Source organism: Macaca fascicularis, chromosome 1 (genome assembly GCF_037993035.2).
Source record: "Macaca fascicularis isolate 582-1 chromosome 1, T2T-MFA8v1.1".
NCBI classification, from domain to species: domain Eukaryota; kingdom Metazoa; phylum Chordata; class Mammalia; order Primates; family Cercopithecidae; genus Macaca; species Macaca fascicularis.
Genome location: NC_088375.1, coordinates 208934199 through 208961654, shown reverse-complemented (window position 1 = coordinate 208961654; position 27456 = coordinate 208934199). Strand labels below are relative to the sequence as shown.

Genomic DNA, 27456 nt, shown 5'->3' with positions numbered 1-27456 from the left:
GTGTGAGCCCAGGTATGCAGTAGGCTCCGCCCAGGACCCAGCCCGGCCCCTCCTCAGGCCTGGGCTCTGGGAGCGGAAATTCCGGCGCCAGCGGGGCAATACAGGAGCTGATGCGAGCCGGCAGCGCTGGGCCATGGAACCGGTAGAGACCTGGACCCCCGGAAAGGTGGCAACTTGGCTGAGAGGTGGGTGGGACCGGGGTAGAGTTGGGCTTGAAGGGGACTAGGTATGGGTCCCACCGGAAGAGGGAGGAGGGGAAAAGGAAAAAGAACCTGTGGACTGGGTGCGGTGGCTCACACCTGTAATCCCAGTACTTTGGGAGGCCAAGGTGGGTGGGTCACGTGAGGTCAGGAGTTCAAGACCAGCCTGGTCAACATGGTGAAACCCTGTCTCTACTAAAAATACAAAAATTATCTGGGGGTGGTGGCAGGTACCTGTGTAATCCCAACTACTTGGGAGTCTGAGGCAGGAAAATCGCTTGAACCCAGGAGGTGGAGGTTACAGTGAGCCGAGATTGCACCGCTGCACTCCAGCCTGGGTGACAGAGTGAGATTCATCCCCAAAAAAACACAAAAAACAAAATAACCTGCGGGCTCTATCAGTCAGTCAGTCAGTCAGTCAACAAGTATTTACAGAGTACCTACCATGTTCCAGGTACTGTGCTCGGCAGAGAGACAAATGAGATGACCCCGGGGGCCCCAAGGACCCAGAAGGGGGCCCCTCATTGTGGCAGCAGCCAAAGAGGCCTCTAGGGTGGTAATGGGGAGGCGGTGTCATGAAAACAGGAGGGAGGCCTGGCAGGCCCAGGCCTACTGTATCTTCTTTATCTTCCCTGGCCCCAGGGCCAGTGGGCTGTTGTTAAATCCATTTCTTAGAGTCAGAAACTGACGCACAGAGCCAGGAAGTGATTTGCTCAGTCTCTGGTGTCATTCTGCCCCCTCCACACCCTGAGCTCCTAGTGACAAAAGCAGAAGGCCTAGACTAGACTGAAGAGGTTGACACAGCCCCACCCTGGGGCTCCTATCCAAGGGGCAAGGTGCTGTCCAGGCTCAGCGAGCCCAGACAGATGGGAAGCAGCACACCCCACAGGCAGACTCAGAGAAGGGCCTCCTGACACGCAGTGCAGTGCAGCCAGGAGCAGGCAGTCAGGACACGCCTCCCAGAGCCGGGAGCTGGAGCGCACTAGACAGGCTCAGGAGGACCAGCCCAGGTAAGGGCAGGAATTCAGGGCTGGGTTCAGACTCCCAGGCTGGATTCCAGGCCCACCCCCACCACTTGCCAGCTCTGTGACCGTAGGTCTCAGTTTTTCTGCCCATCAAATGGGAAAGGCAACTCTGACCTCATAAAGTGGACAAAGTGAGACAATCATGACACAGCTCATTTGTAGCTCAATTCCTGGGGCTATTGTGAGGGCAGCAGCCGAATACAGTCACCATGCAGGAAGGAGGTGGCTCAGGGACCCATAGCCAGGGAGTGACAGGTTCATGAACTCCCAGTCCGGTGCTCTGAATGTGACACAGGGAACACACACACACCCCCCCCCCCCCAGTGAAGGAGCCTGGCTCAGGAGGGGAAGAATTCCTTTGAAGAGTGAGCAAGCTACTTAACCTCTGTGTCAGTTTTCCCATCTGTAAACAGGATAATGATAGTCTTTACCTCCTAGAAATGTAGTGAGAATCAAATGTGTTAATATGTGTAAAGCTCTTATAGCTTTGCATAGCACATAGTAAGCCCTTGATAGACACTTTTCTTATTTTTGAGTGTCTACCTTGTCCAGGCACAGGCTGGGGGTTAGAGACAAATGGTTATCTAAGGCCTGATCTTTGAAGAGCCTGTGATAAAATGGGAAAGACCGATGGTCAAGTGCAGGGGTTTGTGGAGGCTCGGGGGCAGTGGGAACAAGAGGAGAGCCCCCCACCCCACTCAGCCTGGGAAGTTATGGAAGTCTTTCTGGAGGAAGTTAGCTGAAAAAGGAAGTGAAGGAGCTAGAACAGCAACACCAGCAGGAGGAATAGCACTCTAAGGACCCTGAGGTAAAAGGGTATTCCAGGAGCTGCAAGGAATTAGCTCTGTGCATCTGAAGTGTTGAGTCTGGGGGGCTCTTCAGGATATGATGCTGGAAAGGGAGGTGGTAGCCTAATCATACAGGGCCTGTAGATCATGGTAAAGTCTGGCAATAATAATACGATGGCTATTATTGACTTGTCTCCCACGAACCAGACAATGGCCAAGGCCTTGACATATGTCGTGTCATTTAAAACACACATGATTAGAAGGTAGGTACTTTTATTATTCCCATGTTACAGGTGAGAAAACTGAGGCACAGAGCAGTGCTATTACTTGCTCAAGTGTTCACAGTGTCTCAGTGACTCCACGGCCTCTTGTTCTTATCCCCTATATTGTTAGTTCTCAAACTTAAGGGAGCATCATAATCACCTGCAGGATTCATTAAAATACAAACAGCTGGATGGGCGTCGTGGTTCACACCTGTAATTCCAGCACTTTGAGAGACTGAGGCAGTTGAATTGCTTGAGCCCAGGAGTTCGAGACTTGCCTGGGCAACATGGCGAAACCCCGTCTCTGCAAAAAATACAAAAATTAGTTGGGTGTGGTGGTGTGTGCCTGTAGTCCCAGTTACTCGGGAGGCTGAGGTGGGAGGATGGATTGAACCTAGGAGGTCAAGGCTGCAGTGAGCCATGATTGTGTCTCAAGCCCCTGTCTCAAAAAAAAAAAAAAAAAAAGATAAAGAAAAACTGCTGGGCCCCAACCTCAGAGTTTCTGATTCAGCAGGTGTGGTGTGAGGCCTGATAATTTGCATTTCTAACAAGTTGTCCGGTGAGGCTGCTGCTGCTGGTCTGGGGGCCACTTTTGAGAGCCCTATACTTTCCTGCTCCTCAACTCGGTGGCCTCATCTGTGAAATGGGCAGAACAGCCTGGGTGTCAGGGTTATCATTAGGGCTAGGCTAGAGGGAAAAGGGCTTTGCAGGCGTGAAGAACCAGCCCAAAAGGTCCTGACACCTCTGCTTCCCCCGAGCTGAGCCCTGCTCTCCCTCCAGGTCTTGACGACTCCCTGCAGGACTATCCCTTTGAGGACTGGCAGCTGCCTGGCAAGAACCTGCTCCAGCTCTGCCCCCGAAGCCTCGAGGCTCTGGCTGTGCGGTGTCTGGGACACCAGGAGCTCATCCTGGGCGGGGTGGAACAGCTCCAGGCCCTGGTGAGTGAATGCTGGTCACACTGGCTGCAGCTTCCACCAACCTGGGGGGTGCCGATGGGGGCTGGCTGCTGCCAGGGAGGTGACTTGCCCTCTCTTTGGCACAGAGCTCCAGGCTACAGACAGAGAACCTGAAGAGCCTGACAGAGGGGCTGCTGGGGGCAACCCGTGACTTCCAGAGCATAGTCCAAGGCCGCCTGGGGGACTGTGCCAAGACCCCTATTGATGTCCTCTGTGCAACTGTGGAGCTGGTGCATGAAGCCAACACCCTCCTCTTCTGGCTCAGCAGGTACCCAGGTTGGGGTGACGAGTGAGGGACTCTTGTCATCTTTGGCCTCCTCCAGGGTGTGGGAGAGAAAAACAGAGCTTGGCTCTTGTTCAGATATGGTGAGCCAGGTGTGGTGGCTTACGTCTGTAATCCCAGCACTTTGGGAGACCGAAGCAGGCAGATCACTTGAGGTCAGGAGTTTGAGACCAGCCTAGCCAACATGGTGAAACCCCGTCTTTACCAAAAATATTAAAAATTAGCCAGTTGTGGTGGTGCACACCTGTAATCCCAGCTACTCGGGAGGCTGAGGCAGGAGAATCACTTGAACCTGGGAGGTGCAGGTTCCAGTGAGCCAAGATCATGCCACTGTACTCCAGCCTGAGCAACAGAGTGAGACTCCATCTCAGAAAAAAAAAAAGATACAGCGGAGCAGGGCAAAGGGATTAGTCCATCTGTGCAGGGGCACTGGGATGCCTGGGTTCCCACCCCATCCTCCAGCTTGTAACAATCAGTCTCATCAACAACCACTGAATGGAGAGCCTCCCCAACCCTGTTCACTGGCTGCTGCTTGTCCTCAGACGCCACCTGCTTGAGGAAGCTTTCCCTGTTGTACACTCTCAAAGCTATACTATTAATAATAAATAATAACTTATTATTATAAACTCATTATCCAATGTTTCATGATACTCATTACAACTGAAGTTAAATTGATACTAATGTATGATGTCTTTAAAGTCTGTTTCCCCAGTGCCTAGAACAGGGGTTGGCATGTGGTAGGCACATGACAAATAAGTCCTCTGCTAATCCCTTTAGATGTCTCAATCATCTCCTTTACTCTAAACCAAAACCCATCAGAGCAGGTATTATCCCCAAGTCTCTGAGGTGAGTAATTGGTGAGTAATTGGCTCTGAGTGGTTAAGCATAGTCCCTTAACCACTGTGCCATTCTTCCCCTGTGCCATTCTTCCCCTGCCAGGTACCTCTTCTCCCACTTAAATGACTTCTCAGCATGCCAGGAGATCCGGGACTTGTTGGAGGAGCTGAGCCAGGTCTTGCATGAGGTAGGAGAACCAAGGGCCAGGCTTGGCCCATGCCCTAGAGACCAAGCTGGGCTAGAGCTTTTTATAACCTGTGAATCAGCCCAGGATCGGGTATGAGGCTTGAGACGAGCGAGAAAGGAGGAGAGGAGGTCCTGCAACTGGGTATGGGACGATGGGGCCTTTTGGGGTCTCCTAGCTGGTAGGGGAATTTTGACACTCAGGACAGGGTGGGAGGGCAGGGCACGTGTGGTGACTTCTGGGGGCCTGGTATCAGGGAAACGAGCCCTCTGGTTAAAACACTGAGGCCCTGTGGTTCTGGGCAGGGAGCCAGTATAGAGAAGGCAGGGAGGGACTGCAGGGAATCCCACCCTGCCCCCAGGAGAAGGCAGTCCCCCTATGGCCCTTGCTCAGGGGAGGCCCCCGCTCTCTCATTCTGCTTCCAGGATGGTCCAGCAGACGAGAAGGAGGGCACAGTCCTGAGGATCGTGAGTCTGTGGGGTGGGAAGGGAGTGGGGGTGGGGACGATTCAGGCTAGACAGCCCGCTCCCCTCCCCCAGTGCAGCCACGTGGCTGGGATCTGCCACAACATCCTGGTCTGCTGCCCCAAGGAGCTGCTGGAGCAGAGGGCCGTGCTCGAGCAGGTGCAGCTGGACAGTCCATTGGTGAGCCCTGCCCTCCCACCTCTCACTTCTGACCCCTTGGCAGCCTTGTCAGGGCCTGAAATAGGGTCCAGGATCCCTCAGAATCCCGTGCTGCCCTGGCGGGAAAGCCTTTTTTGTACAGATACTAAAATGGAGGCCCAGAGGATTGGCTAGGGTCTCCCATTGCTCCGCACCTCCCCAGTCCCCACACCACGTGGGTGTGGCCTCAGGTAGGGTGTTCCAGCCTTGGGATGGAGACAGGGCAGGGGCTCGGGGGTAGTTAGGAGAAAGGGAGAGGACGTGACCTTTCTTGATTTAATCTTTGACCAGTGGGGAAGACCAGAGCCCTATCCCTGCCCTATCCCTGCTTGTCCCTTTAGGAATGTTGCTAAGAAGCTGGTACCTCAGAAATCAGGGTCTCCAGTTTCCCTATTGTTCTTGGCAGAGGGGAAGTCAGAGGCCCAGAGGAGTAGCAAGTCCAAAGTCACACAGCAAGTCTGGGCAGGACCAGCTTGGGGTCAGCTCTTGCCACAGTTCCACCCACTGTAGAGTCCTGGTGTCTGGCAGGGGTCCTGCCTACTGGCCCTGTTGCCCCCCAGACCCCAGTGACTGCAGCCTCTGCCTCTGCAGGACCTGGAAATTCACACCACCAGCAATTGCCAGCACTTTGTGTCCCAAGTGGACACCCAGGTGAGAGCCCCACACCCTTTCCAGCCACCCACCCCTGAAGCCTCTCACCTGCAAACCAGGCCAACCTCAGGCCCCTTTCCCCACACCAGGTTCCCACTGACTCCCAACTGCAGATCCAACCTGGAGACGAGGTTGTCCAGATCAACGAGCAGGTGGTGGTGCGTGAGGAGAGGGATGTGGTAGGAGGTGAAGGGGTCACCAAGTGGAACCCAAGTCTGGTGGGTGGGGAGGCAACCAAGCGTTCTGACCAGGGTTGTGGGAGCTGCCTTCCAGGAGATGAGCCAGCTAAGTCTGGTGAGAGCATCCTCTGCAGAGCCCAGGTGACGGGACCCATGGAAGCTCCCAGGAGGCTGCATGAGGGGAGGCAGAGTGGGAGGTTGAGAGAGCGCCCCCAGCACGAGGGTGAGAGTTGGTGGTTGCTTCAGAGCCTCCTGCCCAGTTGATGCCAGCCAGTGTCTCTGTCCCCCAGGTTGGATGGCCCCATAAGAACATGGTAAGGGAGCTGCTGCGGGAGCCAGCCGGACTCAGCTTAGTGCTGAAGAAGATCCCGATACCGGAGACCCCCCCGCAGGTACCTTCCCCTGCCGCCCCCAAGCTGCCTTCAGATTCCCCCAACAGATACCTGCCCCCACCACCCCCACACCCGCCTTCAGACCCCCCCAACAGGCACCTTCCCCCACCACGCCCCCCCAGCTGCCTCCAGACCCCCCCACAGGTACCTGCCCCTGCTGCTCCCCTACCCCTGTTGTACCCCTAACCTGCTTTCAGACCCCTGTCTCCATTGCTTTGTTCCTGGTTGTTCCCCAGACGCCCCCTCAGGTCCTGGACTCCCCGCACCGGAGGAGCCCATCACTGTCTCTGGCCCCACTGTCTCCCAGGTAACAGGCTCTGTCCAGGTGTGTCTTGGTGGGGAGACCATGGGCTCATCTCATCCCCTTTGCCCTCCCCAGGGCCCCATCTGAAGACGTCTTTGCCTTCGACCTGTCTTCAAACCCCAGTCCCGGACCCAGCCCTGCCTGGACAGGTAGTCTCAAAGCCCCATGGATGCCCTGGACACGGCATCCAGATGCCCAGTTCTGACCCCAAGCCTGGGACTGGGCTCATAGGCTTTCCCTGTCTCTTCTCCCTCCCTGACAGACTCTGCCTCCCTTGGCCCTGAGCCCCTGCCCATCCCCCTGGAAACCCCAGCCATACTCCCAGCAGGGGTAGCAGGGACTCCAGGGCTCCCTGAATCCCCTGACAAGGTAAACTCAGGGGCTCAGCAAGGAGGTGGGTGGGTCTGGACCTGGATCCTTCTCTCACCCTTCTGATTTCCTTTCAGAGTCCTGTTGGTCGGAAGAAATCAAAAGGTATGATGTGCGCTGGACTAAGTGGGGGTCCCCCTGTCTGAGGAGCTGTTAAAAATCTTTATGTGCTGGGCAAGACCACCCCCATCCTTCCCACACAGCCTCTCCTGGAAACAGCTGTGTTTCTGGGGTCAGACAGAGCTGTGCTCCTAGTCTGGGCCTCTCACCAGCTCTGTGACTTTGAGCAAACAGGTTAGCCTCTAGTCTTCGGTTTGCTCATCTCTAAAACAAGAAGGGTCATCCCACCTCAGAGATGACACACGCAGCCTTCTGAGCAGAGTGTGGATTCAGAGATCTCACTTGGGGATGCTCGTGGAAGGCCAGGGAGCATGTTTAGCGGGGGTACCTTGCCAGCCCCTCACTGCCCAGCTTGTGCTGTGCTGCTACAGGCCTGGCGACCCGGCTGAGCCGCCGGCGGGTGTCATGCCGTCAGCTGGGCCGGCCGGACTGTGACGGCTGGCTCCTGTTGCGAAAGGCACCCGGTGGCTTCATGGGCCCGCGCTGGCGCCGCTGCTGGTTTGTGCTCAAGGGACACACGCTCTACTGGTACCGCCAGCCCCAGGTAAGACCTCCCACACACAAACAGGTAGGCAAGTGAGTCACCTCCAGGCCTCAATTCTCATCTCTGTTCAATCATCCATTCTTATTCCTGATGTTCCCATCTGTTAAATGGGGACTTTCTTCAGAGAGAAATGAGTTAATATATGTATAAAAGCAGTTTGGAAAAGGTATCACAGGAGGTATAGAGAAAAATCTTTTTTTTTTTTTTTTTTTGAGACAGAGTCTCGCTCTGTTGCCCAGGTTGGAGTGCAGTGGTGTGATCTCAGCTCACTGCAAGCTCCGCCTCCCGGGTTCATGCCATTCTCCTGCCTCAGCCTCCCAAGTAGCTGGGACTACAGAAGACCGCCACCACAGCCGGCTAATTTTTTGTATTTTAGTAGAGACAGGGTTTCACCATGTTAGCCAGGATGGTGTCCATCTCCTGACCTCGTGATCTGCTTGCCTCAGCCTCCCAAAGTGCTGGGATTACAGGTGTAAGCCACCACGCCCAGCCCCGAAAAATCTTTTTTTTTTTTTAAGAGATGGGGTCTTGCTATATTGCTCAGGCTTGTCTCAAACTCCTGGGCTCAAGCGTTCTGCCTGCTTCAGCCCCCCAGAGTGCTGGGATTACAGGTGTGAGCCACCACATCTGGCTGAAAAATCACTTCTATTCTGCCTACTTCTTATCCTTCTGATATTCTGTCCATCCCAATGATGGGTCATTCATTTACTCATTTATTCATTCAATATTCAGGTGCCTACTGTGAACCCAGCTCTAGGCTGGGCACTATGGACACACAGAAGAGCGGATGGTTTTTGCTTCTCCAGAACTTAGAGGCTATTAGGGGAGAGGGATGAATACGCATTCAAGGACAATGTAGGAACTGTGTACTAAGATAAAGGGAAAGCCCAAGGGATATGTGGGAGCACAACAGAGGTATCCAGTTCCTCCTGAGGAGTCCAGGTGCCCCCTGACAACGCAATACCTGGCAGTTAGTTGCATGGGAAGGGGAAAGAAAACCAGGAAGAGAAAGCAGCATTCAGAAAACTCAGGGGCATGAAGCAGTTTGTTTGTGTCTACTGAAGGAACAAATGCATGAGCAGGCTCTTCTTGTTTGGGTTTTTGGTTTTTGTGTTTGAAACAGAGTCTTGCGGCCGGGCGCGGTGGCTCAAGCCTGTAATCCCAGCACTTTGGGAGGCCGAGACGGGCGGATCATGAGGTCAGGAGATCGAGACCATCCTGGCTAACACGGTGAAACCCCATCTCTACTAAAAATACAAGAAAATTAGCCGGGCGAGGTGGCGGGCGCCTGTAGTCCCAGCTACTCGGGAGGCTGAGGCAGGAGAATGGCGTGAACCCGGGGGAGCGGAGCTTGCAGTGAGCCGAGATCGCGCCACTGCACTCCAGCCTGGGGCACAGAGCAAGACTCCGTGTCAAAAAAAAAAAAAAAAAAAAGAAACTGAGTCTTGCTTTGTCACCCAGGCTGGAGGGCAGTGGCATGATCTCAGCTCACTGCAGCCTCCGCCTCCCAGGTTCAAGTGATCCTCCTGCCTCAGCCTCCTGAGTAGCTGGGACTGTAAGCACATGCCGCCATGCCTAGCTAAGTTTTGTGTTGTTTTGTTTTGTTTTGTTTTGTTTGAGACGGAGTCTTATTCTGTTGCCCAGGCTGGAGTGCAGTGGTGCAGTCACGGCTCACTGCAACCTCTGCCTCCCAGGTTCAAGCGATTCTCCTGCCTCAGCCTCCCAAGTAGCTGGAATTACAGACACCTGCCACTACACCTGGCTAATTTTTTGTAGTTTTAGTGGAGATGGGGTTTCACCATGTTGGCCAGGCTGGTCTCGAACTCCTGACCTTGTGATCCTCCAGCCTCAGCCTCCCAAAGCAGTGGGATTACAGATGTGAGCCACTGCGCCCGGCCTAAGATTTTAATTTTTTGTAGAAATGGGCTTTTTTCCAAGGCTGGTCTCAAACTCCTAGGCTCAAATGGTCCTCCTGCCTTGGCCTCCCAAAGTGCTAGGATTACGGGCATGAGCCACCATGCCCAGCCTTCAGGCTGCTCTTTTTTTTTTTTTTGACTGTTTCTCTGATATCTTTGGCTCCCCTTTCCTGGCTTAGAGGCATCCTTTGGCCACACCTCCTACCCTGACCCCAGATTCCAGCCCTGAGCTCTAGAAACAGAGAGACTTGTTAGAGAGCCCAGGAGATGCCTTCTCCCCTCCACAACCCTCAGGAGACCGAGGGGTATCTAGGAGCTGACTGGGCCTTGAGAGTATTGGGGTTCCAACTTGACCCTCATGCTGTGATCCCCCCAGGATGAGAAGGCTGAGGGCCTCATCAATGTCTCCAACTATAGTCTGGAAAGTGGACATGATCAGAAGAAGAAATAGTTAAGTCTTGGGATATGATGGGCTGGGGGATGGAGACAGAAAGGGAGAGGAAGAGTGATGGGGTGGCAGTGGGAGGTGTGGCAAGTAGCTGGGGCGCCCAGAATCCAGCCTCTCTGGGCTCTGGGTGGGCACGCCCAGGCTGAGTGATGCTCCTCCACTCCTTGACAGTGTGTTTCAGCTCACCCATGATGTGTACAAACCTTTCATCTTCGCTGCTGATACCCTGACAGATCTGAGCATGTGAGTGCTGCCTCCCTTAGCCCCTACTCTCATATAATTCCCAACCTCTGTGAGCTTGGGAGCCTGGGCTCAGGAGCCTGGAGATGCAAAGTCCAGCTCTCTGAGAGTGGTTGGTCAAGGTACTCACTTCTCTCTCTCTCTCTTTTTTTTTTTTTTTTTTTTGAGACAGAGTCTCACTATGTCAGCCAGGCTGGAGTGTAGTGGCGCCATCTTGGCTCACTGCAACCTCTACCTCCTGGGTTCAAGTGATTCTCCTGCCTCAGCTTCCTAGGCAGCTGAGACTATAGGCGCCTACCACCACACCTGGCTAATTTTTGTATTTTTAGTAGAGACGGGGTTTCACTGTGTTGGCCAGGCTGCTCTTGAACTCCTGAACTTGTGATCCGCCCGCCTCGGCCTCCCAAAGTGCTGAGATTACAGATGTGAGCCACCGCGCCCGGCGTCTCTCTTTTTTTTAATTAAAAAGTTTTGGGGGCAGATGGGATTTGCTCTTTTGCCCTAGCTGGTCTCAAACACTTGGTCTTTTTTTTTTTTTTTTTTTTTTTTGAGACGGAGTCTTGCTCTGTAGCCCGGGCTGGAGTACAGTGGCCGGATCTCAGCTCACTGCAAGCTCCGCCTCCCGGGTTTATGCCATTCTCCTGCCTCAGCCTCCGGAGTAGCTGGGACTACAGGCGCCCGCCACCTCGCCCGGCTAGTTTTTTGTATTTTTAGTAGAGACGGGGTTTCACGGTGTTAGCCAGGATGGTCTCGATCTCCTGACCTCGTGATCCACCCGTCTCGGCCTCCTAAAGTGCTGGGATTACAGGCTTGAGCCACCGCGCCCGGCCAACACTTGGTCTTAAACAATCCTCCTGCCTCAGCTCCCCAAAGTGTTGGGGTGACAGACGTGAGTCACCGCACGCAGTCAGTACTCAGTTCTCTAAGCCCCAGTTTCATCATCTCTAAAATGGGTGACTAAGAGTTCATCCTTCTCAGAGTTGCTCTGAGAATCATCAGAAGATGATGTGAGTAAAAAGCCCCTAGCATACAAGAGGACCCCGGAGAATGGAAACCCCGTGAGACCTGCTTGCTCTCCGTAGGTGGGTGCGTCATCTCATTACCTGCATCTCCAAGTACCAGTCTCCGGGCCGGGTGCCCCCGCCTCGAGAGGAAGGTAGGTGTCTCACAGGGTTGAGTAGGAGGAGCCCTCACCTGAGCCTCTGCCTTTCCTGGGATAGGGGCTGGGAATTCAAATGCCCTAGGCCACTCCCTGGCCTCCCCAAAGCCCACTGCTCCTCCTCACCCCAGACTGCTACAGTGAGACCGAAGCAGAAGACCCAGACGATGAGGCTGGGTCCCACTCAGCCTCGGTGAGTAGGGGGCTGCCGGGTGTAGGAGGTGGGGATAAATAGCAGGGCATGGAGCTCAGACAGAGACCCTCTGTGCTTTCCACCCTGCCTGCAGCCCAGCCCTGCTCAAGCTGGGAGTCCCCTCCATGGAGACACATCACCTGCAGCCACCCCCACACAGCGCAGCCCACGGACCTCCTTTGGCTCTCTGACAGGTGCTGGGCTGGAGTTGGGAGCTGGGCTGGGAGCTGGGGTGGGCACATCCTCATCCTGCTCCTCCCTCCCACAGACAGCAGTGAAGAGGCACTGGAAGGAATGGTACAGGGGCTGAGGCAGGGTGGTGTGTCCCTCCTAGGCCGGCCACAGCCCCTAACCCAGGAACAGTGGCGGAGCTCTTTCATGCGGCGCAACCGAGACCCTCAGCTCAATGAGCGAGTGCACCGTGTACGGGCGCTACAGAGCACACTCAAGGTCAGCTGGGGACTCTGGGCACAGCAAGGGACTAAGCTCTGGGCTTCAGGCTTTGGTTTGCAGCTCTCACCTCCACCCTGGGCACCAGACTCCAGACTCAGCTCTGGACTCTGAGCTTAGCAGCTGACAATGGGCTCAGCTGTGGACTGGGCCAGGCTCTGGGTTCCGAGTGGGGATTTGAGTCTCACCTGGGCTCCTCGTGCCACGCTGGCCAGGTGCTGGCTTCTAGGCACCAGACTCCAGAGTGAAGTCTGGCCTCAGACTCTGCCCACGTCCCTGGGTGATCACGGTCCCTTAGCCCCTCCTCTCCACACAGGCAAAGCTGCAGGAGCTGCAGGTCCTAGAAGAAGTGCTGGGTGACCCTGAACTGACAGGAGAGAAGTTCCGCCAGTGGAAGGAGCAGAACCAGGAGCTGTACTCAGAGGGCCTGGGGGCCTGGGGAGTGGCACAGGCTGAAGGCAGCTCCCACATCTTGGCCTCTGACTCCAGAGAACATACCCCCAACTCCCTGTCCTCTGACCCTGAAGAGCACTCCCATCTCTGCCCTCTGACCTCAGAGAGCAACCTCCAACCTCCTGACCTCTGACCCTGGCCAGCACTCTACCTCCTGACCTTTGACCCGAGGGCCACCTCAACCCCAGCTTCTGACATGTCCAGGACAGAGCATCCCTGGATTCTGTTCAGGGTGGGAAGTAGTACTGCTAATCACGGTCTCACCCCGAGCTGACCCCTCTGCCTGCGCTTTGTGCCACCCTCTCTCTTGCCAAAGAAGAAACTCTCCCACCCCATCCTCCCATCTCTGGGCCACAGCCCTGCCCCTACAGTTCCTTGACAGTTCTCCCCCAAAACCAGGTCTGTACAGGTGTTCTTTGTTTTACATGAGGGCTACTTTCCAACCAAATACAGTCAATTTTTAAAAAAATGAGTCTACATGTATCTTTACTTCCATATTTGAATTGGAAATCTGCCCCCCGGTGGGGACTGGGGTGAGTGCTCTTGGCCAGAGAGGGGGTGGCAGACCCTTGGTACAGCCCGTTGATGTACATGCGAGTACCTGAGCTCCAAGCCTGCCAGGATGGTGGGTCCACCTCTCCCCAGCTCTTTGAAGGCTAATGGTGAGCTCCTACCCCATTCCCCAGGGGCACACAATGAGAAACTTTCACTTCATAGATGGGGAAATGCACTTTGCATGGAAAGATGGTGGGGACAGTCCTGGAGACTGGGCAGGTAGGACAGGGCAGCTGGTACAGAGGGGTGCAGGTTGAGGTCTGCCCTGGGAAGGCCCTGGGGAAAACACTTCTCCACTCCTCATTCCAGCCTCACCTCCACCTCCTGGATCCAAGGCAGGGACACGTCCCTATGACTCCATCCAGGCTGCACAGGAGATCTGACCTGCTCCCATCAGCCTCTGACTTCCAACCCCAGCCCAGCATCCCCAGACATCCTCTGTGGGATGCGGAGGAGGGACAATGGGAGGAGCTTCTCTCCTGGTTGGAATTCCTCAGTAGAATGCAGAAGGCTGGAGGTCACAGAGGCCTCTGTGATATAACCACAAGGGGGAGTGAGACCACTTGGAGTGAGGATTCTTTGAGGAGAAAGAAGAGACTGAGCAACCATGAAGGATAATGAAAAGGCCTGGTGGCAGCAGTGGACCTCCTACACAGGCCTCGTGGTTGGGGGCGGGACTCAGGAGGACCGTATGGGGTTTGGAAGGGGAGTAGCTGCACTGAGGGGCCGCCCCTCTCCCCTGCAGAGTGCCATTCACGAGTCCTACGGTCGGCCAGAGGAGCAGGTGCTCATCAACCGCCGGGACATCATGAACAAAGCGGTAAGGATAGCTCCCGCCCCACAGTGGCCCCTCCTGCAGCTGTGCTCATGGGCAGCAGACCCTCGTGGTAACTCTGCCCCCTCTCCCATCTAAACACCCCCAGAGGACCCTCCCTAGCACTGATGCCTGAGTGACTGCCCTTGATATGTTAGTAACTCTCTGGCAGTGCCCCCCATAGGAACCCTTATATAACGATCGTCTTCACTATCAGAGAGCCCAAAGAGATTCTCTGGCAATGACTTCCACAAAAATCCCCCAATAGTAACCCACTTTTAGTGGCCATTTAGATAGTGACCTCTACACTGATGTCTCCATTCCATGATCCACTCTCAGGTGACTTTCCCCCTCTAGAGTGGGCCCCAGGGACCCCCATTCTCTAAGAGCAAACCTCCAGGCAGAGGCTTCCTGTGGTGACACCTGCCTGAAGGAAGGTCCTGCCCTCTTCCAGGACACCTGGGACATGCAGGAGTACATCACTCGCATGTACATCAAGCAGCTGCTCCGACACCCCGCCTTCCAACTGCTGCTGGCCCTGCTGCTGGTGATCAACGCCATCACCATCGCTCTCCGCACCAACTCCTACCTGGACCAGGTGGGACGCCAGCATGACCTCTGCCCCACTAACCCTAATGGGGGCCCTGGGGCGAGAACTCTCCCAGCCTCAGGCTCCTTATCTGTCTATGATGGTTGGATTGGGTGCTCTTCAAGGGTCTGTCAGCTCTGACCTTCTAGGAATCTGGAGATCAAGGAATACTTCATGGTGGAGAGGGCTCTGCAGCCTGGCTTTGAGGAATGCATTGGATTTGTACAGGAAGGACAGGAGAAGAATGGTGTGAGGAGAGGGAGGCAAATGGGTGCCTTGTGGAGAAGGGGTATCCAATTCTAACCAGCACTTACTAAAGGACAATCACTCAGTGCCAGGTACTGACTGTGCAGACTGCCAGGGTCCCAGGGATAATAAGCACAACTGGGTCCTGTCTCAGACACATAGAAACTGTCATTACAAGTGCCCAAGTAGCACCCAGAGTACATGGAGGCTCAACGAAGGCACTCAAACCTAATCTGGGGGATCCGAGCTGGCTTCCTGGAGAAAGTGACACTGGAGTTGAGAGTAAAAAGTAGGATGTGATCTCAGTCACTACAACAAAGAAACAGAAAAAAAGAGCATGTAGGAGTTGGCCAGGCAAAGAGAGGTGGGGAGACTGTTTTGGGGAAAAACAGCATATGAGAGACTTCTCTGTGTCCAACTTGAAGTTCAGCGTGACTTATCCTTGATGTTTTAATTTCTTTTCTTTTTTTTTTTTTAGAGACAAGATCTCACTCTGTCACCCAGGCTGGTGTGCAGTGGCACCATCCTGGCTCAATGCAGCCTTGAACTCCTGGACTCAAGTGATCCTCCTCCCTCAGCCTTGCAAGTAGCTAGGACTACAGGCACGAGATACCACGCCTGGCTAATTAAAAACTTTTTTTGAGCCAGGAGCAGTGCTTCACACCTGTAATCCCAACACTTTGGCAGGCTGAAGTGGGTGGATCACCTGAGGTCAGGAGTTCAAGACCAGCCAGCCTGGCCAACACGGTGAAACCTCGTCTCTATTAAAAATACAAAACTTAGCTGGGCGTTGCAGTAGGTGCCTATAATCCCAGCTACTTGAGAGGCTGAGGCAGGAGAATCACTTGAACCCAGGAGGCGGAGTTTGCAGTGAGCTGAGATGTCACCAAAAAAAAAAAAAAAAAAAGAAAGAAAAGAAAGAGAGGAGACATGGTGACTTGGGACTGCTAGGTGGAGTCGGGCACTATGGGGGCTGTTAGTGGGGTTGCAGCCATAAGGAAGCTGAAGGAGGAGTTTCGAGATTGAGAGAAAGTGAATTGGGCTCTGGGCAGACCCCAGTCACCCATCTACCCATTCATCCATCCAGGGTGCACATCCTGGACCCATGAGTGGCAGGATACCCAGGAGTTTGGTTAGGCCTAACTTGGAGTATTTGGAGAGCTGGAATAGCAGGAGAGGTTAGGACAGATGGAGCTTGGTGTTCTCTACCCTCAGGGGCCAGGTCTTTTCCTCCCAATCCTGGAGGCTATTCTGCCTCTCCTACTTCCCTCTCCAAAATATCCCTATTCTAGAAGTTAGGGACAAAAGTCCGTAGTCAGACAACCATCTTTATCAACTAGCTGTGCACACACAGGCACCACTCTGATTCCACTTCTGTAAGATGGGAATAAAATCTACTTTGCAGGACAACAGTCATGGTAACATGAAGTGATATGTGATAGTCCCAGCACAGTGCCTGGCATGCACACGCAAAGTATGTTTTAAAGGAAGTGACAAAGATGCTGAGGACCAAGAGCAGTAGTGATACAGGCCTTCCCTCCCCTACATACATCCTCTCCCTGCCGGCTTGCCCAGGCCCTGCTCCACTGACCTCTCTGCCCCTCTTTTTTCTCTGTCTTCCATGTAGAAACACTATGAGTTCTTCTCTACCATAGATGACATTGTGCTGACCATCCTTATGTGTGAGGTTCTCCTCGGCTGGCTCAATGGCTTCTGGATTTTCTGGAAGGTGAGATCTAGAGCCCTTTGCCCATACTATTCCCTGGGGACTATACACCACCCAGTCTGCCCCTGTACTCCTGGCCCTACAAACTGAGGGTGTGAGTATGTGTATAAACAGAGTGTGTTAGTTCTGAGATGTGTATGATGTGGCAGAAAGTAACTGGTACTAGAAGTGCAGCCTGCCTGGGCTCCAATTCCAATCCCTGCTCCAGCTTTCCCCAGCTCTGTAGTCTTGGACAAACCTGACTTCCTTATCTGAGAAATGGGGCTGAGAGGATCTACCTTAATTTACAGAGGTCAGCAGGGATCAGCACATTTTTTCTGTAATGGGCCGGATAAAAAAAGATTTTAAGCTTCACAGCTGTACAGTCTCTGTTACAATGACTCACCTCTCCCATGGCAGCACAAAAGCAACCATGGACCGCACATAAATGAAGTGGGTATGGCTGTGTTCATGGACACCCAAATTGGAATTTCATGTAATTTTCACATGTTACAAAATCTGATTTTCCCTATTCACTTGCTTTACTCCTACTTACAGACTCGTTCAGATGTCTTCTCTTCCAGGATGTCTTCCTGTCTCTCCCAGGATAGGTTAGGCGCTACTTTGTGTCTCCATGATGCTATGCACTTATTATTACTATTTTTTTTTTCATGGAGTTAAAATTTGCTGTTTATCCATCTCCCTCAGAATAGTCTGTGAGCCCAACAGGGCAGGCATCCTATATTCTCAGGAACTGATCTGGGTATGGCACACAACAGGAGCTACATACTGAATGGATCTACGGGTGGATCTGCAGACAGGCAGGCTTGTATCTCCTTGTGCATGTGAAGGTGCAGACTCAGTACGAGAGGCCAGCAGGACTTGTGCTTATTGGGTCCCCAATACATTTAAGAACTTTTTTTTCCCATTAAATATAGTTTTCTTGTTGGCTGCAGTGGCTCATGCCTGTAATCCCAACACTTTGGGAGGCCGAGGTAAGAAGATCACTTGAGGCTAGGAGTTTGAGACAGACTGGCCAACATGGTGAAACCTCGTCTGTACTAAAAATACAAAAACTAGCTGGGCATCGTGGCGGGCGCCTGTAATCCCAGCTACTTAGAGGCCGAGGCAGGAGAACCGCTTGATCCCGGGAGGCGGAGGTTGCAATGAGCTGAGATTGCGCCACTGCACTCCAGTCTGGGCGACAGAGTGAGATTCTCTTTCCAAAAAAAGTTTTCTTTTTGAATATTTAATGCAGATACATGCTGGTAAAAACTATATTGAAAGGTACACATAGAATTATTGCTTCTCTCTTGTCCCCTCATCCCCTTTCTCCCACCACTATCATTTCTAGGTATTGTTTTTATATTTGTAGTCTCTTTTTTATTGTCTTCGTCCATTTAGTGTTGCTATAAAGGAATACCCAAGGTTGAATAACTTATAAAGAAAGGAGTTGTATTTGACTCTCAGTTCTGCAGGCTGTGTGAGAAGCATGGTGCCAACATCTGCTTCTGGTGAGGGCTTCAGGCTGCTTCCACTCATGACAGAAGGTGAAGCATGTGCAGATCACATGGTGAGAGAGGAAACAAAAGAGAGTGAGGGGAGATGCTGGGCTCTTTTTTTTTTTTTTTTTTTTTTTGAGACAGAGTCTTGCTCTGTCACCCAGGCTGGAGTGCAGTGACGCGATCTCGGCTCACTGCAAGCCCCACCTCCCCGGGTTCACACCATTCTCCTGCCTCAGCCTCCCAAGTAGCTGGAACTACAGGCGCCCACCACCATGCCTGGCTAATTTTTTGTATTTTTAGTAGAGATGAGGTTTCACCGTGTTAGTCAGGATGGTCTCAATCTCCTGACCTTGTGATCCGCCCTCCTCGGCCTCCCAAAGTACTGGGATTACAGGCATAAGCCACCACACCTGGCCCATGCCAGCCTCTTTTTAACAAGCAGCTTTTGAGGGAACTCACTCATTACCTTCAGGATGGCACCAAGCCATTCATGACCCAACCACCTCCCATTAGGTCCCACCTCTAACACTGAACATCAGATTTCAACATGAGATTTGGAGGGGATAAGCATTCAAACTATAGCATCCTCCCAGTATTTATTTTTACAATAATCAGCAAGTATGTATATACTCTCAATCTTCCCTTTCCTAACAGTAACATAGCATAAACATTATTCTGCACTTTACTTTTGTCACTGAATGGATCCTGACAATCTTTCTACATCAGTACATAGAGATCTTTCTCATTTTTCTTTCTTTTTTTTTTTTTTTTTTTTTTTCTGTAGAGATGAGGTCTTGCTATGTTTTCCAGGCTGGTCTCAAACTCTTGGCCTCAAGCGATCCTCTTCCACCAGCCTCTCAGAGCACCAGGATTACAGGCAAAGGTCACCATACCTGGCCTCATTTTTCTTTTTTGTAGCTACATAGTATTCTATTGATTTAATGGAATTTAACAGGCCATCATTTACCCAATCAGTCTTTTCTGATCATTGGACACATTGGTTTTCTTTACCTTTTTTTTTTTTTTTTTTGAGACAGAGTCTCACTCTTGTTGCCCAGGCTGGAGTACAATGACACTATTTAGGCTCACTGCAGCCTCAACCTCTTGGGCTTAAGTGATCCTCCCACCTCAGCCCTGCAAGTAGCTGGGACTACATGGGCACATGCCAACACCCCTGGCTAATTTATATATATATATATATATATATATATATTTTTTTTTTTTTTTTTTTTGAGACGGAGTCTCGCTTTGTCTCCCAGGCTGGAGTGCAGTGGAGTGATCTGGGCTCACTGCAAGCTCCGCCTCCTAGGTTCAGGCCATTCTCCTGCCTCAGCCTCTGAGTAGCTGGGACTGCAGGCACGCACCACCACAACTGGCTAATTTTTTTGTATTTTTAGTAGAGACGGGGTTTCACCGTGTTAGCCAGGATGGTCTCGATCTCCTGACCTCGTGATCCGCCCACCTCGGCCTCCCAAAGTGCTGGGATTACAGGCGTGAGCCACCGCGCCCGGCTAATTTTTATATTTTTTTGTAGAGACAGGGTTTCACCATGTTGTCCAGGCTGTCTGGAACTCCTGAGCTCAAGCAATCCTCCTGCCTCAGTCTCCCAAGGTGCTGGATTTACAGACTTGCACCACTGCACCTGGCATGTTGGTTATTCTCAACCTTATACAAATTGTCATTTTGTACCTCAACCAGAGTATCTGCGGATCAGATTTCTAGAAGTGTGATCCTTGTTCAGATTTTTCATACCTGTGAGTTTCCTCCTCCTCCCCACCTCATTCCTGTGTAAGTGCCTTATTGGACAAAGGGCTTGCAAACTGTGCCTCTCCTTCCTTCCTTCCTTCCTTCCTTCCTTCCTTCCTTCCTTCCTTCCTTCCTTCCTTCCTTCCTTCCTTCCTTCCTTTCTCTCTCTCTCTCTCTTTCTTCCTTCCTTCCTTCCTTCCCTTCCTCCCTCCTCTCTCTCTTTCTTTCTTTCTTTCTTTCTCTCTCTCTCTCTCTCTCTCTCTCTTTCTTTCTTTCTTTCTTTCTTTCTTTCCTTCTTTCTTTCTGTCTCTCTTTCTTTCTGTCTCTCTCTCTCTCTCTCTTTCTTTCTCTTTTTTCGATTATCGCCCTGTCACCCAGGCTGGAATGCAGTGGCGCGATCTTGGCTTGCTGCAACCTCTGCCTCCCAGGTTAAAGCAACTCTCCTGCCTCAGCCTCCCGAGTAGCTGGGACTATAGGCACGTGCCACCACGCCCAGATAATTTTTGTATTTTTTAGTAGAGATGGAATTTTACCATGTTGGCCAGGCTGGTCTCCAACTCCTGACATCGTGATCACCTGCCTCAGACTCCCAAAGTGCTGGGATTACAGGGATGAGCCACCGTGCCCGGCCCACCTGTCTTCCTTTCTCGTGCTGTGAGAGTTATCTCACCTCAGAACTGGCTACTGAAGCAGTATTCCTTATGTTTTTACTAGTATCCATTTTCATTTTATTATTAATTGTAGTGTGTGTCACCCAAAGACAGGAACAGCCAAGTGTTTTCAGGTTACCTAACTGTAGGGCAAGGCTGTTTTGCACATGCTTTAGCCAAGGCGGGCACTCAGCTTAGGGACCAGCTGTGTATCTGTAAGGGTCTTTGCTGTGTGTCTCTGAGACTGCATTTGGCTATTGACACATGTATGGGACAGAGAGTACACGTGTGTTTTGTGGCATGTTTGGGGGGCGGCAGGGTAACAGCAGTGGATGGCAGCTGACTGGCCCTGCTCTGAGAGGGACATTGAGCACTCATCCTTGGGATGTGGGGAGGGCAGACCTAGGATGCCCCCACAGGCTGGGCCTGACAGACCCCATTGGGACTGGCCTACTCCCCAGGACGGCTGGAACATCCTCAACTTCATTATCGTCTTTATCTTGCTCTTGCGGTTCTTCATTAATGAAATCAATATCCCCTCCATCAACTATACTCTCAGGTGAGCTGGGAGCTCTGGAGAAATAAGGGGAACCTATCTGGAACCCAGGAATGAGCTGGGGGGATAATGACCAGATGGAGATCAGCTTTGCCTCTCTGGGCAGCTGGTGGGGGTAATGAGGAGGGAGGGGGCTGGGAAGGGCCTAGGGGCACCCCTGAGAGGCTCTGCCACAGGGCGCTTCGTCTGGTGCATGTGTGCATGGCGGTGGAGCCCCTGGCCCGGATCATCCGCGTCATCCTGCAGTCGGTGCCTGACATGGCCAATATCATGGTCCTCATCCTCTTCTTCATGCTGGTCAGTGCCTGCCCCCGCACCCATCTGTTTCCCTTCCCTGAATCGGGCCCTTGGGTCATTGCGAATAGAGGGGTGTCTGGACGAGCAGAGAGGCCCGTGGGCCTGAATCCCTGTGATTTCCTTGGCAGCGTTCATTTGCATGACATTCGCATGTCCTATTTCCAGGTCCTTTGGTGAAGTCGGGGTGGGGCTCTGTTCTCTCTGACAGGTTTTTTCGGTGTTTGGGGTAACACTCTTTGGTGCATTCGTGCCCAAGCATTTCCGGAACATACAGGTTGCGCTGTACACCCTCTTCATCTGCATCACCCAGGATGGCTGGGTGGACATCTACAGTGACTTCCAGTGAGTGCCGGTGGGACTTCCAGTCTCAACCCACCTATGGGGCAGGGAAGCCGGTAGGGTGTAAGGGCTCTCCCTGAGAGTGGGAGCTCCAGGGACTGGGATGAGGATGGCCCAGTGGAAGCAGGAGTTCCCAGGTCTTTAAACAGAGGAAAAGGAAATACCTGGGCTTGTGGTACCTCAAGCCTTGTCGCCCTTGAATCTCCATACATTCAGAGTCCCATTCCGACCCTTTTGTGGGGACCTCAGCTAACCTCAGCTAACCAGCTGGGTCGTTGGCCTTGGATAGGGGAGCAGGTCTGTAGTTATGCCTCAGGTTACAGAGCAACCTCCCAGCCCACCTTGGAGCCCACCAAACTGCCTGAACTCCTGGGAACTTCAGGTCTCATTTTATTCATTCTTAAACCCATTGCCCACATTCATTTTTGTGTTCTGTTCTTTAGCTCTTTTCCATTAAGTCTAAGCCCTATTTGTTTCCAGTTTACTCCAGAAAGTGGGACCCCCCTTAACTGATTTCTTTTTATCTTCTACATGTGAGTATAGAAGCCCAGTAGATAAAGGGCTTCTACGGTCATTCTCCATTATGACATAGATAATGGATAAAAATCAGGCTGGCTGGGGCTGGGCGCGGTGGCTCACGCCTGTAATCCCAGCACTTTGGGAGGTCGAGGCGGGTGGATCATGAGGTCAGGAGATCGAAACCATCCTGGCTAACACGGCGAAACCTCGTCTCTACTAAAAATACATAAATTAGCCAGGCATGGTGGCGGGCACCTGTAGTCCCAGCTGCTCGGGAGGCTGAGGCAGGAGAATGGCATGAATCCAGGAGGCAGAGCTTGCAGTGAGCCCAGATCACTCCACTGCACTCCAGCCTGGGCAATAGAGCAAGACAGTCTAAAAAAAAAAAAAATCAGGCTGGCCGGACATGGTGGCTCATGCCTGTAATCCCAACACTTTGGGAGGCCAAGGTGGGCAGATCATGAGGTCAGGAGATCAAGACCATCCTGGTTAACACAGTGAAACCCCATCTCTACTAAAAATACAAAAACAAAGTGCAGTGGCTCACACCTGTAATCCCAGCACTTTGGGAGGCTGAGGCGGGTGGATCACAAGGTCAGGAGTTCAAGACCAGCCTGGCCAAAAAGGTGAACCCCATCTCTACTAAGTATACAAAAATTAGCCAGGCGGGGGGGCACCTGTAATCCCAGCTACTCAGGAGGCTGAGGCAAGAGAATTGCTTGAACCTGGGAGGTGGAGGTTGCAGTGAGCTGATATCGCACCACTGCACTCCAGCCTGGGTGACAGAGTGAGACTCCGTCTCAAAAAAAAAAAAATTAGCCGGGCGTGGTGGCAAGCACCTATAGTCCCAGCTACCTGGGAGGCTGAGGCGGGAGAACGGCGTGAACCCGGGAGGTGGAGCTTGCAGTGAGCCGAGATCGCGCCACTTCACTCCAGCCTGGGCAACAGAGCGAGACTCCGTCTCAAAAAAAAAAAAGGAGTGTAGCTAATAGATTTGATTATAGTGTTGATGTGCATGTCCCCACCTTGCAGGGTTGGTTAGAGAATCAGCCCACTGTCTGGCAGCACAGCAGGTGCTTAGTAGAGAGTGGCTATTGAGACAGGAGTAGGGAATGAGATCTGCACAACAGCAGTGACACAGGCAGAAGTCCTAGTAGGCCTTGGGATGATTTTCCCATTTCATAGATAAGGAAACTCAGGCTCGAAGGGCCAGGGAAATGATGGGGCCCCTGCCTGCCATCTGCAGGACAGAGAAGAGGGAATATGCAATGGAGATTGGGGGTGCCATCTACTTTACCATCTTCATCACCATCGGTGCCTTCATTGGCATCAACCTGTTCGTCATCGTGGTGACCACCAACCTGGAGCAAATGATGAAGGCAGAAGAGCAGGGACAACAGCAACGAATAACCTTTAGTGAGGTGCGTGGGATGGGGAGGGCAGAAGGGAGGAAAAGGGGTGTGTATGAGAGCAGACTTGAACATATGTGCATGTATGTGTGTGCTTGCATAATCAAGGGCCTGGAGAAAGCCAAGTTGGAGGCCTGGAGGCAGCAGCCCCCCATCTTGAGTGCCCACCCACCCACCAACTGGGGCTTCTGAGGGGTGTGGATTTTCTAGATGTTAGATTTCTATGGCAACTCAAAACTGAGCAGCTGGGTGACCTTGGGGCATTTACCCATCTAAGCCTCAATTTTTTTCTTCTGTAAAAAGGGAATAATAATAGTACTTAACTCATAGGGTTATTTTATGAGGGTTCATGGGTAAATGAACACTGCTTGGTGCATAGTAAGCACTCAATAAATGTTAGCTACCTTATTATTCATTCAGGGTAGTACTTCCATAAGGTTGGGGAAAGGAGTGGAGTACTTCTAAAAAAAGTGGAGTGCTGGAGGCCTGGGCTTGAGGGTAGGCAGAGCTTTATAAATTTGCTGAGTAGGGTTTATCAGGGTTGAAATCTGGGTCAGGGCTAAATTTTGACAAGGGGTGAGAACTTTTAAAGAAGTGGGGGAAGAGGCCGGGCGCGGTGGCTCAAGCCTGTAATCCCAGCACTTTGGGAGGCCGAGGCGTGCGGATCACAAGGTCAGGAGATCGAGACCACAGTGAAACCCCGTCTCTACTAAAAATACAAAAAATTAGCCGGGCGCGGTGGCGGGCGCCTGTAGTCCCAGCTACTCAGGAGGCTGAGGCAGGAGAATGGCGGGAACCCGGGAGGCGGAGCTTGCAGTGAGCCGAGATCGCGCCACTGCACTCCAGCCTGGGCGACAGAGTGAGACTCCGTCTCAAAAAAAAAAAAAAAAAAAAAAAAAAGAAGTGGGGGAAGGGCATGTGCATTTAAAGTTGGATTCCTCCAGCAAGGCAGTAAGGCTAAGACCAGTGAGAGCTGAAATGAGGGCCTTAGAACCCTGGGATCCTAAGAGACTCATCCTGAAGCCAAGCAGGAAAGGAGTGCCGGGGGTGCGCCTGCCTGAGCTGTCCTGACCCCTCTCCATCTCCCGATTCCCAGACAGGCGCAGAGGAAGAGGAGGAGAATGACCAGCTGCCACTGGTGCACTGTGTGGTCGCCCGCTCGGAGAAATCTCGTTTCCCCCAGGAACCCCTTGTGGGAGGCCCCCTGTCGAACCTCTCAGAAAACACGTGTGACAACTTTTGCTTGGTGCTTGAGGCAATACAGGAGAACCTGAGGCAGTACAAGGAGATCAGAGATGAACTCAACATGTAGGGGAGGGTACTGGGGGTGCCCCCAAGTCATGTGAGTCAAGGCTGGGTGGAGTGTCAGAGTCTTTTGGCCTCACACCCTCAACATTTTAGAAGGCAGACTCTGGGCCCTAGAGAGGTCCCCCACCCTATTGGTGGAGGAGCTGGAATCCAGACTCCGAGTTCCTCCCATCTCACACAAGGGCATAGCTCGGCCTGGGTCTCTGTCAGGGCTGTGTGGGAGAGCGAAGCGGGGGTGACGCCAGGGAAGAGGTGGGAGGGCTGCTTCCCTCCCCTGCAGCCTTCTGAAAGGCACTCACTGCTCCACCCCCAGGATTGTGGAGGAGGTGCGCGCAATCCGCTTCAACCAGGAGCAGGAGGCAGAGGTGATGCAAAGGCAGTCTTCCACGAGCGGGTCATTGGAGACTACGTCATCCAAGGACGTCCGCCAGATGTCTCAACACCGAGACTTGCTCAGTGCGCTCGTTAACATGGAAAAGGTGTGCCTTCCTTCACCTACCCAATCAGTACTCACCCTGACACTCCACCCAGGTGCAAATGCCCAGCCGGGCCTCTGGACCATTTGTCAAAGTTTCTGTCTATTCCAAGATCTGGTCCCCCTCACTACCACCACCCCACTTTTTTTTTTCTTCTTTTCTTTCTTTTTTTTTTTTTTTTTGAGATGGAATCTCACTCCATCGCCCAGGCTGGAATGCAGTGGCGTGATCTCAGTTCACTGCAATCTCTGCCGCCTGGGTTCAAGCGATTCTCCTGCCTCAGCCTCCCAAGTAGCTGGGATTACAGGCACCTGCCACGGCACCTGGCTAATTTTTGTAGTTTTAGTAGAGACAGGGTTTCACCATCTTGACCAGGCTGGTCTTGAACTCCTGACCTCATGATCCACCCTCCTCGGCCTCCCAAAGTGCTGGGATTACAGGCGTGAGCCACCGCGCCTGGCTGTCTGCTTCTTAAATTTCCACCTACCCCAACTGTCACTGCCTATCTGGTTAGGTTTTGTACTTTCTTTCTCGGAGTGGCTCCACCCTTCCAGCCAGTTTCATCTCTAGCACCTTCAAACCTACCCTTTCTTAGTGTGTGTGGCATGAGCCAGCTCAGTGCCTGCCTGGTGGCAGACACTTAGGCTGTAAGTATACTGTGGGCACAGGACCCCAGGATCCTATCTAAGGTGCATAAAACCAGCTGCCTCCAGAGCTCCTGGAGAGAAAAAGGCACATACCCATGGTACTTAGTTTCTTTTTCTACCCCGACACCATCTGCGTGGGATACACCCTGGGCTCCCAAACTCAGAGGGGATACTAGGTAGGCTCAAGTTAGACCTATGAAGAACTTCCTGGGAGGCCTGACTGAGGAAGCTGGTGAGACTGGAGGAGGTGAGTAAGGGAGTCTGCCATATCAGGGGAGGGGGATTAACAAGAAGACCTCTTGGTTTGCAGGTTCATGACTCTAGCTCACAAATACTCCTTAAAAAACGCAAGAACAGCCATTGAGAGGCCAGGATGGGAGCCAAGGGGCCTGCACACACACACCCAGCTGCTGCGTCTTCCTGTGTCCTTAGTGTGGCTTGGCAGAGCCTGGCCAGAGCCCATCCTCTCCCTTACACCTGGGCAGAGGCCAGGGGCTGTGAAGGTGGCAGCACCTGCAGGGCTGGTGCCTGTGAGCCCCAGGTCCAGAGGAGCCAGGACAGAGAAGGATGCTGGATGATGAGAGTGGGAACTCTAGCAGCAAGGATGAGCACAGAAGGGGGTGCTGGCCAACGCAGCCAGGATTTGACCTAAGGATGGGGATCCCTGGCCCCCTGCTCTTGCCCAGAGGTGGTGGGGGGCCTCAGTGGGCCCCAGCACCAAGAAGAGAAAGGCAAGGCCAGTGGGGCCAGACATCTGTGTGTTGACAATAAAGTTTTGTGTTGGAATCAATGTCTCTGACTGGTGGATCACCAACTCCTTGGGGTACTTGCCCGGGTCTGACAGGGAAGACAGATTTTGCCCCTCAAAATCCCATTTGTCTGGTGGGAGAGTCACAGACTGCCCTGAAGAGCCTCCAGTCTAATGGGAGGGAGAATTGCACCCCTAAAAATTTCTGACTTAATTGTAGAGATACAACCTTTGCCCTCAGGGTCCTAAGCTTTGCGGAGGAAAGTCTGGTCCTCATGGGAGGGAGCCCCTGTCTGATGAAGGAGATGGCCCTACCTGCTCTCTCCCTGTCTGAAGATGGAGACTGGTCCTCACTCTGGGGACCCCTTGTCTGATGGGATCACCAATGACCAAGTCACACAAGTACAGGCAGCTCCATCCCAGGGCAATGGAGAGTGACTGGTTAAAGTGTGGGACCTGGCAGCTTCCTGGAGGAGAGGAGGATTTTGTGGGTCAGGTGAATGAAGTCTGATAGGGAACTTAGGACCCGTGAAGCCTATTTGGGATCTTCATACTCAAGGCCTTTGAGAGCCTCAGCAGGTATGCAATCTGGGGACAGTCAGAAAACTGTGGCAATTATGGGCAATAGAAAGAGCTGCCTTAGAGGACAGGAAACCTGGGTTCTGGTCCTTCAGTGGGTCACTTGGCCTTGTTTTCCCCATCTGTGCAATTGGGAGAGGGTGAGATTGATC

At 52.7% G+C, this 27456-nt stretch overlaps 2 protein-coding genes across 26 annotated transcripts; both read left to right on the top strand.

Annotated features, from left to right (window-relative positions):
- Positions 1-74: 74 nt before the first annotated feature.
- CNKSR1 (connector enhancer of kinase suppressor of Ras 1) lies at positions 75-13089 on the top strand. Of its 25 annotated transcripts, none has more exons than XR_012424055.1 (22): positions 75-185; positions 3057-3214; positions 3319-3500; positions 4455-4539; positions 4962-5003; positions 5076-5180; positions 5605-5676; positions 5790-5849; positions 5939-6007; positions 6319-6420; positions 6657-6727; positions 6800-6873; positions 6987-7093; positions 7171-7198; positions 7585-7757; positions 9968-10123; positions 10293-10364; positions 11444-11517; positions 11652-11713; positions 11808-11907; positions 11982-12163; positions 12480-13088. XR_012424055.1 is itself a non-coding variant. In XM_045377390.3 (22 exons), the coding sequence occupies exons 1-22, from the start codon at positions 134-136 to the stop codon at positions 12747-12749; spliced, it is 2163 nt and encodes a 720-aa protein (XP_045233325.1). In that variant the 5' UTR covers positions 75-133; the 3' UTR covers positions 12750-13089. The 25 variants fall into 25 exon arrangements, 12 of the variants coding, with proteins under 12 accessions (XP_045233325.1, XP_045233323.1, XP_045233335.1 ...); XM_045377390.3 differs by having other exon boundaries at positions 5127-5180; positions 10050-10123; positions 12480-13089; XM_045377388.3 differs by having other exon boundaries at positions 10050-10123; positions 12480-13089.
- A 663-nt stretch (positions 13090-13752) lies between these two features.
- On the top strand, positions 13753-26763 carry CATSPER4 (cation channel sperm associated 4). The gene is made up of 10 exons (XM_005544360.4): positions 13753-13991; positions 14440-14583; positions 16448-16549; positions 20888-20985; positions 21159-21279; positions 21488-21621; positions 23384-23558; positions 24643-24854; positions 25168-25333; positions 26288-26763. The coding sequence occupies exons 1-10, from the start codon at positions 13779-13781 to the stop codon at positions 26339-26341; spliced, it is 1419 nt and encodes a 472-aa protein (XP_005544417.1). The 5' UTR covers positions 13753-13778; the 3' UTR covers positions 26342-26763.
- The last annotated feature ends 693 nt before the right edge of the window (positions 26764-27456 follow it).

Coding starts and splice junctions, on each gene's coding strand:
- CATSPER4 (XM_005544360.4), top strand. CDS start 13,779: ATGAAGGATAATGAAAAGGCCTGGTGGCAGCAGTGGACCTCCTACACA. Junction 14,584..16,447: donor CCAACTCCTACCTGGACCAG/GTGGGACGCCAG, acceptor TCTTCCATGTAG/AAACACTATGAGTTCTTCTC. Junction 21,622..23,383: donor GACATCTACAGTGACTTCCA/GTGAGTGCCGGT, acceptor TGCCATCTGCAG/GACAGAGAAGAGGGAATATG.
- CNKSR1 (XM_045377388.3), top strand. CDS start 134: ATGGAACCGGTAGAGACCTGGACCCCCGGAAAGGTGGCAACTTGGCTG. Junction 5,181..5,604: donor TGCAGCTGGACAGTCCATTG/GTGAGCCCTGCC, acceptor TGTTCTTGGCAG/AGGGGAAGTCAGAGGCCCAG. Junction 6,008..6,318: donor AGATCAACGAGCAGGTGGTG/GTGCGTGAGGAG, acceptor TCTGTCCCCCAG/GTTGGATGGCCCCATAAGAA.